Source organism: Phalacrocorax carbo, chromosome 10 (assembly GCF_963921805.1).
Source record: "Phalacrocorax carbo chromosome 10, bPhaCar2.1, whole genome shotgun sequence".
NCBI lineage: Eukaryota > Metazoa > Chordata > Aves > Suliformes > Phalacrocoracidae > Phalacrocorax > Phalacrocorax carbo.
Window position 1 is genome coordinate 20,114,829 of NC_087522.1, and position 19,900 is coordinate 20,134,728.

The window sequence follows — 19,900 nt, forward strand, 5'->3', positions numbered from 1 at the left end:
AATGGAGGCTACTGATTAAGAGAAGGCGGTGCTGTTGATAACTCCTGCCTTCTTGTAAAAACAGGTGATGGGGTGGCCTTTTTTTGTTGCTAAAATAAGCTTATTTAATGGCAAGATGCTGTAGTCCTGTCACTTCTGTTTAGAGATCGTAGGTTTGTAAGAATCTTCTTGTGAACTTTAAGAAACAAAGCAAAGCCCTCAGAGCAAAAAGCATACTCAAACTGAGGAGACTGAAGCCATGCTGACTATCTCTTGTTTATATCAAAAGAAAGTTCCTCCTGGCAGCAAACTGATGTTGTATTAAATTGCTGTTTGTAATTGCAGCATGCTTCTAGCCTTCAAATTTTACCCTGAGAGGGTGCCCATAGATATTCAAAGGAAAGAATACATTTGTAAAATGCAGAAGTAAGCTGATCTGGTTAATACAGCCTGTTCAGAAGCTCCTTCTAGGAGAAATTCAGCATTTTGGTCATGTAAATAGAACTGGGCAGAGTTCTTGAGAAATAGTGTTGTCAACAGACCTTTTCTGGTCCTTCTGGTGACAGGCAGTCTGCAAAAAAATTTGTCCTATCTTCTATGAAAAACATTTTCAACCAAAAACTTTTGCTTTGATTTGTAGGTGAAATCAAGACTGATAAATGGGCTTGGACTGTATGATGAAAAACTGCCTCTCACAAATCTTGCGATATATTATGCACGACCTTATCTCCTAGAGAAAATGACTAATGCAATGGCTTCCTGTTGTATTAGCGGTGTCACTTATGACTTGGGAGAAGAGAGCATGACAGGCAGGTTAATCAAGCTATGCATCAATGAATAACCTCTGCTAAGTTTGTCACTCTGTGTTTTTGTCATCCCTGTTAGTAAAACAGGACTAAATAGATTTCAGTGGTTGTTGTAGTGACAAGCATAACAAAATCCAGTCTGGGTCTGACCAAAAGTTTCTATATCCACTACCTTTGAGCATGCTGTCTGCAGCAGTGGCTTCAAGTGGGTGCCTCCAGAAGAGTATAAGAAGCGTTTAGCCTGGAGAGAAGATTTAAAGGTGACCCACTAGCAGCCTTCCAGTACAGTAATGCATGATGAGAGGCAACAGTCGTAAACTGAAACAAAATGTTTGGACTGGATGTAAGGAAAACCTTAGTAATCACGAGGACAATGAGGCAATGGAACAGATTGTGCAGAGAGAGTATATTCTGTCCTTCCTTTCTGAGCCAGTTGGATAAAACCATGAGCAGCTTGGCCTGTTCTTACAGCTGACCCTGCCTGGAGCAGAAGGTTGGACTCGTCCTGAACAATCCCTTGATTCCAGCTGAGCAAACATGTCATGATACTTCACTAGAATACTCTCCCAGTGTCTTAGGTCTTCCTGAGGAATGGCTTGCACTTGGTGTCTGACACAAATGTCAGATGACAGAAAAGGGCAGAACAGTTATCCACTCACCTGTCGGGTCTGGACCTTTCATAGATGTTTAAAGCAGTTAAAGACCAAATCCCATTCAATTTCACTGGGTTTGAGATCTGCTGAGCTCCTGAAACCCTGTGTATTCCAAGTCAGGCAACCAGAGTGGAGCTGATAACATGAATGGACAATAAAACTACAGAAATTTTTTCATGCTTTGTTTTTGTGTGCCTGTCTTCAATCCACAAGGGCCATTAAATACACTCAGCTGTCCCTGAACTGTGTTGATACCTCTTGGACCTTAGCACCTGCAAGATGAAGGTTCACTGTTCTCATGTTTTCACCTACATTAGAGGATAATGAAAATTCAAATTTCAGGCATAAGTTCCCCTGTCACTGCCTATTGTCTTCCCTGAGGGCATAACAGAGCAGTGCCAGAGATAATGTAGATCAGATAACTTAAACTGTCCTATCCAAGGTTTGAATCATAAAGCAGCCATCTTTTTAATAAATTATTTCACTTCATTACAATGCAGATCTCAGTGATGTTTGTAGTGAATCTCCTCTTAGGACAAGATTTTCCTCTGCAAAAGAGTATTTTTGTTAATGGTCTTTGCTATAGTTTTAGATTAAAAAAAAATATCTTTATTTCCTCCTGCACTTCTAGGCTCTCCTTTCTTTGCGTCCACTCTATATTTAGTTTCAATGTGCAAGTTGTATGCATTTCCTAAATAACTTCTTTAAACATCTTCTCTTTTTGGTAAACTTCACCTCTTAACTCAGTGGGAATCTACTCTTCCCACAGACCTGTTGTTCAGAAGAGTCTACATTGCTTACCTGTATTCCAAAAATTGTCCAGGATAACTGGGTGGAAAATACATTTTTATGGTAGATCCCAAAGGATTAATTTCCTTTTCTTTTCCTTTCTCTTTTTTTCCACAACTTCTCTTTCTGCACCTTTCAACCTCACTTAGTTATGCATCATTGTCTTTAAAGGCCCTGACCCCTTCTTTGACACCTACTGACTTTGGTTGTCCCTCCCTTTTCAGCTGTAGATGTACCCAGTCCATACAGTGCAGAGCCAGAGCTAAATTTGATCCCTGATTTAGGAGTCTGGACCCAGCACTTTGGTTTATGGGCTTTTTCTGCCTTTGTGCTTCTCCCTTTCCTACCTCTCACCCAGTGTTAAATTTGATGTAGGTCTCCCCCAAAAAGGCCCAAAGTATATAGGTATATGTATTCATAGGAGCACATTATGACTGAGTGATGATAGTGTAGTGAAACCTGCAGATAGGGCAATCTTTTTAAAGCAGCATTTAATACTGTTGGAATATCAGTATTCAACCTATATTTCCATATGAAAAAATTCCCTGACCATGATTACAATAATGGCTACAATGTAGCTGAAAACATTTAGAAAGGAAAATTTCCCTTTCATTTTTCCTTTGTGCTTTTATAAAATATAATCAGTTTCTCTAGTAGTCAGCAAGCTTCTCCCTTGCTGAGCAGATCCATGTAAATGTCAATAAGGGAGCAGGAAAACTCATGTAAAAACTTCTCAGAGGAACCTAAGACAAACTCAGGATCTAATATTTAAAGCATGTTCTTGTGGAAACTGAAAATTTTTCAGAAAATCTCCGTTCTGAAAACGTCACTTCAGGAGCACATAGTATCAAGTACTGCTTTGCTCAGTTCTAATGAAATGCTGCTCATGTGTCATTTCTTTGGCTTAGGGCAGGTTCTGCTGGGTTTTGAAGTTGATTGTAACACCTCAGAGGAGGTGCTCTAAGCACTGTTTTCCCACAAATTTATATTTCAATGTCTTGATTGTAGTGCATCAGACATGCTTTTCTAACAGACTTCCTTTCAAGTCTTTCCAGAAATATCTTCATTTCACTGCCTATTTATTTCTGATTTTGTTGTTGCTTGTTTTAGGGAACTGACTGTGGTCAGCTCTTCTTAGGCTGTTAAAGCAATATTTAAGGTCTGGGTTGACTTTTAAATCTGGATTTCATACATACTTTAGTGGAAACCAACATATACTTTAGCATACAACATAACCTTTGAGATCTCTAAGTCCTGAGGAGAAAGTCTTTAGTCTTGAGAATTTGAGAAGTGGGGATGAAGGGAGGAAAAATATGTTTGTCAGCAGAAAGGTACTCTCTGGAATGGGAATATGAGGTAACCTTGTGGAAGGCTTACAAATAGTGGTTCATAAGAGGTAGAAGACCCCACCAAGGGATGAGCCAATCACTGGTTGGATTGGTTACAGTTTGATTGTAGCGAACATCTTGTCCCCATGAGTAAAAACCATGTGTGTGCGCTAGTTGCTGTAGTTTAAGGCAGTTGTGTTTTTTCTCTCTTTCAGAAATCACAGCACCCACACTTTGGATTAAGCACTTGGTCATCAAAGATTCCAAACTGAACAGCTCCAGTATAAGGAATTCAGGTAATGTTCAATCTTCAAGAAAAAAAAAAAGAAAGTTTCTTTTAACTAGGCTGCAGTCCCTCACCATCTGTTCTTGTTTCATTCTTTCTTCATTGTAGCTATCCTGCTGCTTTTCAGTGTTGCAGGATTTGAAGTGCAGGCTATAAAATAATTTCAGATAGTGTCCTTTTTTGTGTCCAGAAGGCCACAGTCTGTGTGATGAGGGATGTTTCTGTTCTCCCAAACCATAACTGAGGGACCTCTAATTTCTTCATCTGTTAATTCATCCCAGCCAGCTGTCTTCTTTATTCTGTTTGCTGTTTAGCAGTCTTTCATGGATGTACAAACTGATGCATTTGGCTCTGAGATCTGGGCTGTGGTTTTGGTCTAAGCAGTTGTGAAAATACAGAGGGGCTTCTTTTCTAGCAACTTTAAGACTCTTCTTTGCAGGGGATGTTTTTTGATAGAGAAATGATTGGATTATTTCACAACTGAAAGTAGGTTACTTGTGTTTGGGCCTAAGTAAATGCTGAGGTAATTTTTGTGGGAAGACCCAGGCATAAAAATCAGCAAAGATGATCATGAATGTAAGTGGGAAAAGGGGGAGCAGGAAGATATGAAGTTAGGAGGTAAAACTTGAGATTAAAGATGAGGGTGAAACTGTGTGGGGTCACTGAAATCACAAGAAACTTGAAAAATCTGAAGAGGAAAGTTAGGGATTCTCTGTAAGAATGGTTTCTATCTGATATATTTTAACTGAAATGGAAGAAAGGAAGAAGGTAAAGGGAATAACAGAAGAAGAAAATTGTCTTAAGCCATGGGTTTACTTTAACATTTAAATAGGAGCAGCTGCTATTGCATATATTTTATGGAAAAATGGGTGCCTAGAACAGCTGTTGGGAATAAATTCCAGAACAGATCACAGAATTAGAGAATGGGAAGAGTTGGAAGGGACCTCTGGAGATTATCTTGTCCAACCCCCTTGCTTGAGCGGGCACACCTAGAGCAGGGTGAGCAGGACCGCATCCAGGCAGGTTTTGAATATTTCCAGAGAAGGAGGCCACACAATCTTTCTGGGCAGCCTGTTCCACTGCTCTGGCACCCTCACAGGAAAGATGTTTTTTTCTCATATTTAAGTGGAACTTCCTGTGTTCCAACTTGTGCTCGTTGCCCCTTGTCCTGTTGTTGGGCACTACTGAAGAGAGTCCAGTCCCATTGTCCTGACGCCCACCCTTTAGATATTTATAGGTATTGATGAGATCCCCCCATAGTCTTCTCTTTTCCAGGCTGAACAAACCCAAGTCTTTCAGCCTTTCATCATAAGGGAGATGCTCCAGTCCCCTGATCATCTTCGTAGCTCTCTGCTGGACTTGCTCAAGCAGTTCCCTGTCCTTCTTGAACTAGGGAGCCCAGAACTGGACACAGTACTCCAAATGTGTACAAATGTGTAGGGCTGAGTAGAGGGGGAGGATAACCTCTCTCGATCTGCTGGCCACACTCCTTTTAATGTACCCCAGGATACCATTGGCCTTCTTGGCCACAAGGGCCCGGTGCTGGCTCAGGGTCAGCTTGTTGTCCACCAGCACTCCCAGGTTCTTCTAAACAGAGCTGCTTTCCAGTAGTTCAGCCCCCAACCTGCACTGGTGCATGGGGTTGTTCCCTCCCAGGTGCAGGACCTTGCACTTCCTCTTGTTGAATTTCATGAGGTTCCCCTGGGCCCAGCTCTCCAGCCTGTCCAGGTCCTGCTGGATGGCAGCACAGCCTTCTGGTGTATCAGCCGCTCCTCCCAGCTTGGTATCATCAGTGAACTTGCTGAGGTTATGCTCTGTCCCACTGTCCAGGTCATTGATGACTATATTGAACAGGACTGGACCCAGCACAGACCCCTGGGGAACACCACTAGTGACAGGCCTCCAACCAGACTCCAAATAACAGACCAGGTTGAGCCAGTTCTCTATCCATCTCACTGTCTACTCATCCAACCCACACTTCCTTAGTTTGTCTATGAGGATGCTATGGGAGACAATGTCAAATGCCTTACAGAAGTCGAGATAGACAACATCCGCTGCTCTCCCTTCATTGACCCAGCCAGTCACACCATCACAGAAGGCTCTCAGGTTGGTCAAGCATGATCTTCCCTTGATGAATCCATGCTGACTGTTTCTGATAACCTTCTTGTCCTCTACATGCCTGGAGATGACCTGCAGGATGAACTGCTCCATCACCTTTCCGGCCTATAGTTTCCCAGGTCCTCCTTCTTGCCCTTTTTGAAGATTGGGGTGATATTTGCTTTCCTGAAGCCCTTGGGCACCTCTCCTGTCCTCCATGACCTTTCAAACATGATGGAGAGCGGCTCAGCAGGAACATCCACCAGCACTCGCGGGTGCATCCCATCGGGGCCCATGGATTTGTGAGGATCCAGTTTGCCTAGGTGATCTCTGACCCAATCCTCCTCAACCAAGGGGAAGTCCTCCTTTCTCCAGATTTTTCCTCTCTCCTCTGGGGGCTGAGATGCCTGAGGGCCGGCCTTAGCAGTAAAGACCGAGGCAAAGAAGGCATTCAGTAACTCTGCCTTCTCTGGATCCTGCATCGCCGGGGCCCCTTCCTTGTTCAGCAGGGGGCCCACTGTATCCCCAGTCTTCCTTTTACTGCTGATGTATTTGAAGAAGCCCTTGTTATCTTTGACATCCCTCAGCAGATTTAATTCCAAGTGGGCCTTGGCCTTTCTCGTCACATCTCTGCATACCCTGACAACATTCCTATATTCCTCCCAAGTGGCCTGTCCCTTTCTCCACGTACTGTGAACCTCCCTCTTCAATTTGAGTTCCTCTAGGAGCTCTTTGGTCATCCATGTGGTCTCCTGGCTCCTCTGCCAGACTTCTTCCTCCTGGGGATGCACCAATCTTGAGCCTGGAGTAAGTGGTCCTTGAATAATGTCCAGCTCTCTTGGATCCCCCTGCCTTGTATAGCTCTAGCCTATGGAATTCCTCCAAGCGAGTCTTTGAAGCGGCCAAAGTTGGGCCTCTTGAAGTCCAGGGTTGTAGTCTGACTTGTTGCTCTGCTTCTGTCACGCAGTATCCTGAACTCAACCATCTCACGGTCACTGGCTACCTCCAACTCTCACATCCTTAACCAGCCCTTCCTTGTTTGTTAGGATAAGGTTGAGCAGCAGATAAACTGGGACAGTTTGAAGTACCTCATCACCTGGTATTTTTGGATTAGCCAGAGAGCATTCATGGCACTCAGGAGTTCCCTTAACCTCCCTGTGCCACTTTGCGACTGCAGGGTGAAATCAGTGCTAAGTTAGGTGAGGTCCTCTTGCTGCAGAGCAAAAAAGAGCTCTTAGCAGAACAACATCCATCATTGCTCAGACCCCACTTTTAGCAAGTCTCCTGTGCCATACCTCCTGACTGTTTTTGTAGGAGGGTGGTCTGTGTAGGGACTGCCAGTGGGAATCATCCAGAAACTTCAGATGAGGTAGGAGTATCAGCATTCTTTAAGGATGTCTTTCATGGGAGAGCAAATGTAGCTTCTCTTCTGAGAGCTGCTGGGACAACCAGCAGCTCATAGTGCAACTGAAGGTGATAGTTTAATATTAAAATCCTATGTAATGGGTCCTACCGATCTTGGAGACCAACTTTCCTTCTAACACAGCAAACCCAGTAGCTATGATGAAAATAAATCTGGGTCCTAGGAGGCTACAAAGGGACTTGGGAGCAGGAATGTCTTTTACTTGAGAGCCCATCTCCCACCCTTTCTTGGCCCAACAGAGCCAAATTAGGCTGGCTTTCATGTTGTAAAGGCAATTGGTTTGTTCAGGTGTTTACTCAAGAAGCTGCCTGATGTAAACAAGAGTTTTGCTCATGGAAGAGTTCTTTTGTAGTTTACTTTTGTCCACTTTTTCTTCAGTTAGTTCAGATGTCATTTCTGTTATTCAAATAAGATTATTGTGGGCTCATGCTACAAATCAAAAATAAATTATTTTCTGGAAAACTCAAGAGTTCTGTAAGAGGTGGTTTCTACAGCAAGCTAAAAGGAGGTGTGTGGTTCATTTGACTCAGCCTTACTGATTGCCCTGACAGACACTCATTTGCTGTAGGATCTCATTAAGAGACTAGGTTGCCAATTTTTAGCCCCAGATTTCCATGTTAGGCCTTAAAAATACATAGTCATCTTTTACACTGAATTATTGATATCAAGAAATGCTGCCTCATCAAAACAGGGCTATGGTTTAGTTGGTATTAGGTGTGGGCTACTTTATTCTGTTTCTTTAAACCAGTGAAGTCTTGTCCCCTTGTTTGGTACCTTTCATTCCTTTCATCCCTTGTCATATATGTTAAAAGGCAATGTAGGGTAGGTGGGATTGAACAACAAAGAGCTGGGGGGCATAATTATAATTTAGAATAAGGTTCTTCAAATATCTTCAAGTCTTGGCTGAAGATGATGAAACAGCTGTCATGAGATGGACATGCAAAATTAGGGGAAGTTTTTAATTCCTTTTGGCCCTTGTCAGCTTGAAATATTAATGCTCAGCACGTTTCTGATTTTTCACTTATTTTTAAGGGGTTAAGGTAAGTTTTACTAGCACAAGATTGGATTTTTGGTTTTGGTGTTCACTCAGCTATATTGTCCCTCTGAGCTTGCACTTATTGTCTTGAAGCAGATATAGCCTGCATCTTCTTGGAGCAATTTAATGGGATCACTGAAATTAGAGGTGAGAAAAGACCTAGTAGGTCATCTAATCTACTGGCTTAGGGCTAGTGAATATTTGCACTATATGAAAAGCATCATTTTCTAGTATAGCATAAATGCCTTAGGCAATAAAGATTTCACTTCTTCCCACAGGAAGCTGCTCTGCTGTCTGAACTCAATCTCAAGATTTTCTTTTTCATAATATCCAGCATAACTCTTATTTCTGTTGTTTTTCATTAGTCTTGAGTTCTTGAAAGCCTGCGCTATTCCGTGGAGTTTGTATACTGAAGCACTTGACCCTAATATCTCTCCTCTCTGCGGTGGCTATATAGCCCTGTCCTTTGCAGTAGGAGAAGGCCAATGGATACTGCTGTCAGAGGACGTGTGCTGCTTTCTAATCAGCACTGGCGTCGGACATCTTGGAAAGCTAACACCATCACTACACCAACCATGGGAGAATTTGAGAATTGCTATATGGAGAAAAATAGGCTTTGTAATTTGCCATCATTGTCTCTGGTCACTGTCAGGCTTCAGAACTAACCACCAGGTAGCTGAGCATTTCAGAGCTCATGACACCCATGTTACCATACACAGCCTGTATCCTGCAAGACCTGCTTTTGAAGTCTGAATGTTCCACCTTCCATTTAGCGTTGACAAACAGAAGAGGTTCTTCTGGAACAGTCCTCTCTTTTGGAACATTTAAGTTTTGCTTGGCATGTGTAAATACTAATTAAACTAGGGATCAGGAAAAGCAAAATGACTCTAGCCTGGTGATTAGAGCACTTGACTGAGAATCTGTATATCTCAAAGTGTTTTGCCAGTGAATTTTTCTATGCTAAGTAAAACAGTATTGCTAGGAGGAATTGCTAGTGCTGTTATCCCAGCCTGCCTTAAAGAATGAAATGACAACTAAAATCTCTTTCTCGGTAGGATGAGATGCATGTTCAAATCTTCTCAGCCAGAGGCAGGAACCAAAATATGAACATGCTCTAACATCCAGACTGTTGAGTAGCAGAAAAGTATTGTTTTTCTATTAAGTCTTTTGCCTTTATGAATCCTAAAAGCTCAAAAGTAGTTTTTTCTTCTCAGGGCAAGTGAAATATCTAGATTAACACAATACTTGTTTGCTGTGGCAAGATGACAACAACACTTTTTGATGTTTGTTTTGAATTGATTTTTTCACCTTCCCCAAACAGGCACATCCGTGTGTGCACACACATGGGCACCCCAAACTAAGTCTGTTATTTAGCACTGCCCTCTGTGATGTGTCATTTATTTTTATCACTGCCAGAGCAGGAGCTGATACAGATGGGACCTTTGCAGTGGCCATTCTCTAAGCAGCAGGGGTGGGAACTGTCTTTTCACCCTACTTTTAATGTTTTGGCCTCCTACTTTCCTACCTCCTCCCCCCAGCTTATTCCAGCCTGGAACAGTCCAAATGATTATTCTTTTACAGTTCTTAATCTAGGGAAACACTTGATAATGTTTCCTGCTTCCAAGAAAATAAATATAGTGGCCGCCTGTTTGGGAGCACCCTATCTCCACTGAGGAATCCATGTTTGTTCCTCATTTCCAGAGTTGGGTTATCTCTAGATCCATTTGTGCTACTTATTGATTTGGTTTTAGTTAGCAAGAGATTCCAGCCTGTATCCAGCTTACCCTGACAACCTTTAAGAAAACCACAGAGTGATGCAATGAGCTCATGCATGGAAAAATAAACAGTTCTAGGGAAATCAGCAGTAGCAGCCTCAAGTAAATATTCTGTAGTCACTGGGGTTTTGAACATGACGTTATTTGAAAGGAAGAATGAGTAATATATTAAGGTTAGCAGCTGAAGACAGGTTTGTGTGTGCCTAGTTTAAAAAAAAAAAAAGGAAAGAAAAAACGCATAGCTGTTTATTTCATAGCTGTAAAACCTTGCTTGTTGAATGGGGCCAACTCCATATGGCCTATTCTGTTCAGCTCTGGCACCCAAAGCATCATGCAGGCATCTCATGTGACAGCTTTCCAGTGATAGAGCTTTCTGCTGTCAGGAGCTCTTAGTGGACAGAGCATAATGGTAAATGAGCTTTGAAAACAAGACTGGTGGTATTCACATTTCTTTTGTTAATTGATTCACATGGAGACCAAACTTCAGGGCTTCTCAAAGGGAGAAGCAGCTTGAAAGCTGCATGTCTGTATATATTTCTGCAAGAAGCAGAAGCACATCCTGCCATCCACCCCAAAGGGAGTCTGTGTACTTTTGGGTGGAGCTTGTCTCCAGCGATCCGCATAGAGGGATGTTGTTATATTGTGTACTACCGGGACCTGGGTTCTCTGGCTAGTCTGTGTTCCTTATGTTTTTTTCCCACTTGCAGAAAAAAAAGGCAAGAAAACACACATGGCACCCCAAAATAGCTCCCTCTTTCTAGTACTCACCTAGGAAGTGATACCATTTTGCTGCATGTCTGTCTTAAGGAGCAGGAATAGTGATTGCTGCCAGCAGGAGTGTACTCATGCCTTGGCCATATGGAGTCTTTCTAGGATCCCATACATTAACAAGGAGTCTGCGTTTAAGCCACCTATATTGAGAATCAGTGTAGTTCCTCTTGGCTCAGATTGGCAGGTGAGACTAACCAACATACAACAGGGCAGGGCCTGCTGATTTGCCCTTAAAAAGGAATTTGGCAGTTTTGGTGGGATACACCAATAATAGCCAAGGTTAGATAAAAGTTTGATTTGTTATTAGGACTTTCCTTTTTAGCTGTGAGGATTAACTCCAAGGAGCTCCCCAGAGTGGGGAGACAGTGCACCCATTTGTGTTGAATGTGTAGTTACTTGGAGCTGGAGCAAATTTCCTTGTGCCTTGGAAACATGGAACACTGCAGAGATCAAGGAGCTGCACGCAGATTTAGCTGAGGCTCTTGAAAAGCAAAGCACTATTTTGAAAGGGGCATTTTCTCACCTGTCTTTATCCAGTCTTCTCAGCCTTATTCCTTAGCTGTCTTGTCCTACTCTTGGCACACAGCGTTCCCCACCTCATTGTTTAAAGACATGTGAGACTATGGGCTTCTGCTTCTCCTGCTACTTTTCTCCTACTTTCTGCTACTACTTAAACTAGTTGTGTTGGTTCCAAGCTGACTGGCTGGCTGTCCATGCCAGTTGTGTTAATGTTACTGTCCAAATGTCTATTACAGGATCATAGGCTCTTCCCCAAAATCTGTGGCTGGTTAGTGTTAGGACACCTGAGTGGGGGAGATGGGTGGAAGCAAAAGTTGATCTCACTTTAGCAGTAAAGCAGGTTGAGAAAGGGAGATAGCCAGGCACAATTATGCTTTAGTGACATCTGAATATGATGTTACAGTGGCATTGGAATTGGAGAATTTTGGTGCCTGGGAATGACAACCTAATGCTGACTGCCGTCCTCCTTTGTGAACATTTTGGTACTTCCATCTCCTCTGGTCATAACACCTGGGAATAGTGACTTTTGATCTTCCCCAAAGCTGAAGGGGAAAAGAAGAGTCAGTGATGATGTCAAGAACAAGAGTTCACTGGGGGGAACCAATGAGTAAGAAAGCTTTTGCCTTTTCTACTTCCTCTATTAATGTGTCTTCCTTGGCTCTTGTCCTGCATCTTGAGTCAGTGCATCCCAACACAGTGCTCTTCTGACTTGTCAAAACTATTGGTCTAAACTCTGTCACTTTACTGTATCACCTGCCAGAACTATTTATCTTCAGATCTCTATTAGTCCTCTCACCCTTTCTTTTTGTGTCTGTTTAGTTTTGAATTCATTTTCATTTAGGTTCTGGCTTTATACCAAACACAGCAATCTCAGGAGAAACTCCTGTTGAGTATGATATGAAAACTTACTAATTCCATTACATTTTCACAGCAAATCTCTATGTTCTTCTCTACTGAGTTCCTGCTTCCTTGCAAGCCAAAATGTGATGCTTCTCCCTTACTTTTTATCCCTCCTTTCCCTCCACCTCATCTGTGGTTCAACCACCCCTTGCCGTCTTGAGTGCTGTTTGGGAGGCCTTTCTATCTTCCTCCCTCCTGGAAGTTCTGAGGAGGCTGTGATACATGTGATGCCCAAGCATGATTCTCTCACAGTCTGTGTGACAGGTGTGGTGAAGAAGGGAGCATGTAGGGGAGAGCAGAAGCAGGGAGGATGGAAGAATCTAGAACCAGGACCCTTCCCAGACAGCCAGCAAACACAGTCATAAATAACATGCCATTGGGGACCAGTTAATCTGCTCTATGAAAAGGTGCAAAGTATACAAGTGGGAAAAATAACATTGTATAATAGTCGGCATGCAACCATAGGTGTTAAACCATATGCAGCTAGGCAAATAAATTAAGCCCCGCCGAGTGCTGTGTGATAAATCATTCCCAAAGAATTCAGTCACACACACACACCACAATTTATTCTCCCCAAAGAAAGAAAACAAATTACTCTAGACATGGAGTCATAACTGCTACTTTACAGCTGCTAGTTAAGGCAAGTGGACAGGGAGCACTAGGAGAGGGGCAAAGATATAAGAAGCTGGGATAAAAGGGGAAAAAAGCCAACCCTGCATTTAAAAGCACTGAGGACTTGGAGGGAGAAGGAAATAAGCTCTAGCACCAGACATTACTTGGGCATACAGGGATAAACAGAGAGTGGAGAAGTCAACGTTATGGAGTTTTTGTTTTGCTTTTTAGCAGAAGCGGGTTCATGCTGGAGGGGTTGCACTGATTTGCTGAAATAATTCCTTACAGCAAGGAGCACTTTGCTGCTATGTAATAGCAGTGTTCACCACAGGCTTGCATGTGGATCTGCACCTCAAACATCCATTTGGACGTATGTTGATGCCTGCAGATGGACTGCACGGATTGACTCACCTTCCTGCCTTTCTTGAAATGTTCTCAACTTCACAAGAAAGATTATAGCATTTCTAAGGTGCCACAAATAAGAAGGAGCCATTTCATAGTAACGGCTTGACCTGTGCTCCTAGATTCCCTCTGGAAAAGGTTTAGACCTAGGCTTCTCCTGAAACCAAAAGCTGTGGTGGGTCTTGCAAGTGATTTGCAAGGAGGCAATTGAAGGGGTGGGGGTGGGGAAAGTGCAACAGTACACAGATCGGCATATCCCTAAAAGTGTCTGCTGCCCCCAGCATTGTCCAAGGAGGCCGTGGGTATCACCCGCAGATCACAAGGCTGTGAGTGAGCAAAGCTGCATTCCAGAACATCTGGAAAATCCTACCCCACTCATGAAGGCTTCATTCTGCTGTCAGGCTTCAGATGAAAAGGTTCTCTACTTTGGTGGGTCTTGAAGATGTAAGAAAGGAAATGTGGAAATGTGTGAGGTCCTGCAGGAATATCAGTAGGGCTTGTGGAGTGGTGGCACTGAGACATTTGAGGAAAATATCATAGAATCATAGAATCCTTTAGGTTGGAAAAGACCCTTAAGACCAGAGTGTCCAACCATTAACCTAACACTGCCAGGTCTACCACTAAACCATCTCCCAAAGCACCATGTCTACCCTTCTTTTAAATACCTCCAGGAATGGTGACTCAACCACTTCCCTGGGCACTGTTCCAGTGTTTCACAACCCTTTCGGTGAAGAAATTTTTCCTAATATGCAATTTAAACCTCCCCAACACAACTTGAGGTCATTTTCTCTTGTCCCATCACTTGCTACCTGGGAAGAGAGACTGACACCTGCCTCGCTACAACCTCCTTGTATGTCGACTGTGTTCTCTTTACTTTCAAACTGATGTCAACAGACCTGTAAGCGGTGTTGTAAGTCCTGTGTGTATTTGTGGGGAAGGTGGGGGGGCATGGGTAAAAGCTGCCATCCTCACGTTCCATTTCCCTTTGGGCATCTCATTTTTGCATTTTCCCAGACTACCAAAATAAGTGGTCAATGGGAACTAGCAAGTACATTTTGTGGTACAGTTTAAGGGGGGCATAACTGCATGCTTTTCAGGCTGTTGAAGTGGTGTGCAAGTAGCTGGAAAGACCTCTTGGTAGAAGGTCCCAAGAGTTGTCTCTGAAGAGTCAGGAAAGAAGGTTCTCTGTCCAGCCTATCTTTAGAACCAGGGTATCCAAAGAGATGGGAGTATGTTTAAAAAGTAGGGCAGCATTTAGTCTCCTGGACCAAGTGAGGGAGAAAGATGTGTTAAACTGGCTATCCTCACTCTGGGTGAGTGGAATGTCTTTTCTCTGGTTTCACCAGTTATAATGCAGGGATGTCTGATCCTTCTGGTGTCATCAGCCTCCCACCTTATCTTAGGCTTGTTGAACAGGCTCCAGCAGCATAAAGCTGCAGCTTCTCTCTGGAGCTGGGACCCTAGAATGTGTGAGGTCCCACAGCTGGAGGGACTGTTGCCTGTGTAATATTCAGAGAATTCAGAGAAATCCTACTGGGAAAAAGACTAACCTCAGCTGTAGTTACTACTCTGTGGTCCTTCACTTGCCTTTCCAGCCAGAGCATGGAAGAGGGCTGTCTACATCTCATGACAGTGATGAAGTGGGAGCAAGTATCTCTGTCCTGTGGCTGATGTCTGAATCCCGTATGTTACGTCATTGAACGTCCAAAGCCTGAACATTTTGCCCAGAGACAGCTGGCTCAAACTAAATGTCCAAGTGAGTGCTAGCACTATCAGAGGCAATTCCCTCTGCCTCCTCATAAAGTGCTAAATACTACAGGAAAAAGCTGATCTGTCATTACATGAAAGACTCATCACACTATAAACCTGTCTGTTTCCCCCCGCCCCCTTTACTTACCAGCTGTAGCATGAAAAAGGAATGTTACTCTAGTTAGGAAAGACCAGTCTGAAATACTTTTTACCTGCCTGTGATAGTTTTCAAAAGCCTCCTCTTCGGTGTCCTATAATTATACACTTATAATACTGTAAAAATTGTGTGTTCATATACTCCAGCTGGTAGGGGTAGGCAAGTTCTCCAACAATTTCTGTGCTAGTTGTTCCAGGCACTATTAAAAACAGGTGTGGAAGTGAAAATAGTTTCCCAACAATGTTAAGGCTACAGTGGAAACACCTATGGCTTCTCATTTTGTTTAATAGCATTCCTCAGTGTGGAAAGAGTGTAGTGAGAAAGGAGTATAGAGAAAATGAATGAATGTGTTCAAAGACAGGTGGCTTATCTTAAAGCTAGATATGCGAGAAGCTAACAGTGCTTAGAAACTATGTGAAATGGAAAAGGGGAGTTAGGGAAAAAAAATGCAGACTCTGGGTAGCTTCCTCTCAAAATCACAAGGGCAGCATCTGAAGTTGCAAGTTTTTCTACTTCTGAGAAACCATCCTGATGTAAAGAGCTGAAGAGGGCTGCATTTTGGTGCCAGGTTTTCTCTGCTCAGACTGGAAACTGTTGTTGTGAATGTACTGCACAGCTACAGCTGTCATACAGAATATGGAAGCCAGGTTCATTAGGAAGATCAGACCCCAAAATCTGGAAACTTAAACCAGATCAAATATCTTCAAGATTTTAGGTTGTGTTTGCAAAGAGGTTGCCACAGTCACCTAGGATCTGCTGGAGCTTCTCAGTCTCCATGAGGAGAGTGGAAGACTTGAAGAGGTTGCATAGTCTTTTTCCTTCGCATTTTAACTCAGGGTTGTATCCAGTTAACAGTAGCTCTGATGTGTATAACCTGTTTGTAATGCAGTGACAGGGATCCCACTGCCTCTTCCAATGAGTGGACAGTTAATCACCAGGGGTTTTTTATATCAAACCTAAATCTCCTTTCCCCGAGTAAGCTGGCTGCTACTTGAACTACCCATGGGGGAGAAAAAAGTGATCTATGACCATCTTTTTTTACATAACAGCTTTTATGTCTCAGAATCCTGAATATCATCCCTAGACTAAACAAATGGAATTCTTTCAGCCTTTTCTCATAGATCAAATTTCCTAGACCTCTGCCTGTTCCCTTTGCTCTCTCCTGCACTCTTGCCAAACAGTCCACCTCTCCCTCAAAGTGCAGCACCCAGAGCTGGACACAGGACTGATTTAAAGGCTCACCAGTCCTTAGTGCCTGTTTCTTACGTGAGGACCTTGTCACTACATCCCACAGCAAGATTTAGCTGTTTTGATTTTGTTGTTGCTGTTTGCAGTGTCATGAAGTTGCAGACGTTTTTTTGCGGTCTACCTAAGCTGACCATTTTTTTCCAAGTCTTGCCGTCTCGCCAGTAATTTCCTCTCCACACACTGGATTTCTCCTTCCTGGTTGTTATGGTTTGTACTTGTAAATTGTGCTCATGCTGATTTAAAACCATTTATCAAGAGAACTTTGAATTCTTTCCTGAATTTCAGTCTGTAAATTGGATGATATGTTCCACTAGCTAAATTGGTCATTTAATTTGAAACAAGACAAGTCTCATGGTTGCTTTCAATCCTGAAGAACTGTTTCACAGAGAACTTTTGAGACCTCTCTTCTTGGACCATGTTTTTCTTAACCTGCAGTGTTAGGCAACTATCTTCTAGTAATTGTATGTAGTCTACATTTTCCTCATTTGCTTGTGAGAATAAGGCAACTTATAATATACTCTAATGAACCAGAACTTAATCAGAGCTCTGTCTAATGCATTGTGTATGAACATGCCAATATTTGCATTTTTTACCAGGACGATGTGCTGTAGCCATAAAAAAAAAAAAAGTATTGTTCTCTTTCTGCCATCCTTCAGCTGGTATAGCTACATCTCTAGGAGGTCTAGGACTGTGTGACTGCTTGAGAGGTGGGGTCGTAGAAAGAGTCCAAGCCCTGCCTGAATGACAGTTGGGTTAGAATTGTACAGACAGGCAGCTTTCAGCTGATAGGTTTCAAGAAGTGGAGCTGTATTCCTGTGTGGTTTGGAAATCCTGTGGAGCAGACTCATTTCCTAGCTGGGCAGCACCCAATGCCCACAGGTTCTGCAAAGTGAGCACAAGTTGTGCATCAAAAACTACCTCAGCAAGTTCACTCTAATCCCTAGGACAGTGCTTCCTTCAGCCATTCCTCCTTATTTCAAGCTAGAGGGTAGATATTGAATAGGCTTCTCATTACGTAGCACTGATGAGAGGGCAGTGCAGCTTTATCACTTTGAGCAGAAGGAAAATGGCAGAAGAATGTGTTCCTGGATAGCTGAAGTTTAATGAGCCACTTGGAACAATGCATTTTGAAAAATTATAAGCCACCTGTTAAACCTTTGCATTGTACTTGTTCAGCACTGGAACATGTAGTAATCTCTGCTTCCTCTGTAGCCTATGCCTTGAGAAATGCAATTGAGTGAGTACCACGGTAAAGCAAGGACCACTCAACTGGTACAGTCTGGGAGCACCTGCAAGATTTGTTTTTATCTTTACCTTTACATTATCCAGAATACCCTGGAAGGACCACGGTCCCAGACAGAACAGGGTGGACGAGGTAGCAGTGCTGATGACTAACAGAGGCGCGGAGAGATTTATGCTATCCCTATGAGCTGTATTTGCTCAGCTGTTATTGTGCTCCTAGTAAACAGAGAAGGGGTTGTTTCTCTCCCTCCACCCACAGCCCAGCTTGGAGAACGGTCAGTTAGTGCCTATTCACCTCATTGCGTTGCTAGTCCTGCCAGCCCTTGTGCGTGTGCATAACCAAAGCTTTTTAAATTCTCTTTTACCTCTGAGGTGGAGGGGATGCAGATTTAGGCTGCTGATATAACCTGTGCTGAACTTGCTCTGTGGAATGAGGCTGCGCTTTCTGCCCACAGCTTTTGTAAACCCTGTAGTGGGATGAAGCATCTGTCCTCCTGGAGCAGACTGGGGTCCTGTTTGCATCAGAGCTCCCTTATGCAACATAAAAGCACCTTTAAACTGGTGTACATGCTGTGATAAAATAACCAGTTCCATGCTCTTCTTCTCTGCCAGAGTAGTGTAAAGATAGGCTAAATAAAAATGAGAAATCAGCCCTGTTTGAGTCAAGCTTCCCTGGGAGACAGGCAAACACTTTCTCTCACTGAAAGGAAAACTGAGGCACAAAGACAATTAGACCTCACTTTTGGGTTGGCACAGGATGTCAGCAGAAACTTGGCACTAGACATCCACCCTGCTGCCTTTCGTTCTGTGCTGCGCTAGTTCCTCATGGAGGGGAAAGCTAGGAGTTGAGAAAAAGAAAAAAAAGAAGCCAAACTTGGGAGAGGCATATGTTTGATTTTTTTTTTTTTTTTTTTTTTTTAAATGGTATTTTGAAGTCAGGTCCTTGTTACAGCACTAACAATGGGGATTGGTCAGGAATCCTTCAGTAAAAGACCTTTTCCTCCCCTTCTGATGAATGTTTGTTCATTAAAACTGAAGCTTTTTTTGTGGGAACTCCATGGGAAAAGTTTCCCTGGTCCAGACAGAATTTCTGGTCAAAAGAAATGAGAGAGGGAAAGAGAAGGAAATCCGCCCTGCCTGGCATAGCCTGGAGCTCTGGGCTTAGGCTATTCACATAGGTTCATTGGGGCTGGGCAGAAGCACAGGCGGAGGTTAGGCCCTGTCTTTCGCCCAGTTTGGAAGAAAGGCTCCTGTCACTCAGGGGTGTAGGGATCTCTCCAAGGTGGTTGGTTTTGGTGTCATAGTCTCTCACTTCTTTTAATAAGAAAGAAATTGGGTGCATGAGAGCAATATTTTAAAAATAATCTGCTGTGAATGGATGGATGGCAGATATTCCTTATATCCCACCCTAATCATCCACAGCATCCTAGCAGCCCTGGTGATTGATGCTTGGTCCTTTGCCTCTTGATAGCAATGAGAGTTGCTTTTTGTCAGGAGAGCAGCTGGGGGAGGCTGCCTCGTCCCTAGAGCAGCACGTTGGCTGCATCTAGCCGTGAGAACTAACAGCATGAGAACTGTTAAGCACAAGCCTTTGGTTAGATGCTGCTAGACACCCTTTCATATCAGCTTTGTAAGGTAAACAAACACCCCATCTCTTTAATAACCATCTAGTTTATTAGACAGATGAGTCCCTTACCTCATCCATCATTTTTATTTTTATTTATATTGTGCAAGCACTAGATGTATTTTTGAATGTGTGTACTTAAGGGACCAGGAATGAGAGACTGTTTTATGAAGCTGACAATGTATTTCTTAGAAGGCCGTTACTAGAGCAAAATTGTTGCATAAATAACATACAACTGCAGATGTCCGAGTCCAGTTTTCCTGCAATAGCTCATGGCTTCAGAGACACTACTTTTAAAAATGTTTTAAGGAGTGTTAGAAGCAGTCAAGAGTAAGAAGGAACAAGCAGTTAGCATTTTAGAGCTGAGCAGTTAAGGTGAAATGGATATTTCTGCCAGTGATTCTCCTCTGTGTGTGTGCATGTATTCCCTATCTTTTTTTGCTGTCATTGGATTTGTTGTAATATAGATTTGCTGTCTCCCAAAGGTTTTGCTCCCCAGCAACA

The 19,900-nt window shown here is 43.0% G+C and overlaps 1 protein-coding gene across 6 annotated transcripts in view; it reads left to right on the forward strand.

The window, feature by feature from the left end:
* SMOC1 (SPARC related modular calcium binding 1) overlaps nt 1-19,900 on the forward strand; it is a 135,240-nt gene that overhangs the window by 84,637 nt on the left and 30,703 nt on the right. For all 6 annotated transcript variants that reach the window (XM_064462340.1, XM_064462342.1, XM_064462344.1 and 3 more), the window contains one exon: nt 3,771-3,851. In XM_064462340.1, coding sequence (XP_064318410.1) covers nt 3,771-3,851 — 81 coding nt within the window. The remainder of the gene's footprint in view (nt 1-3,770; nt 3,852-19,900) is intronic.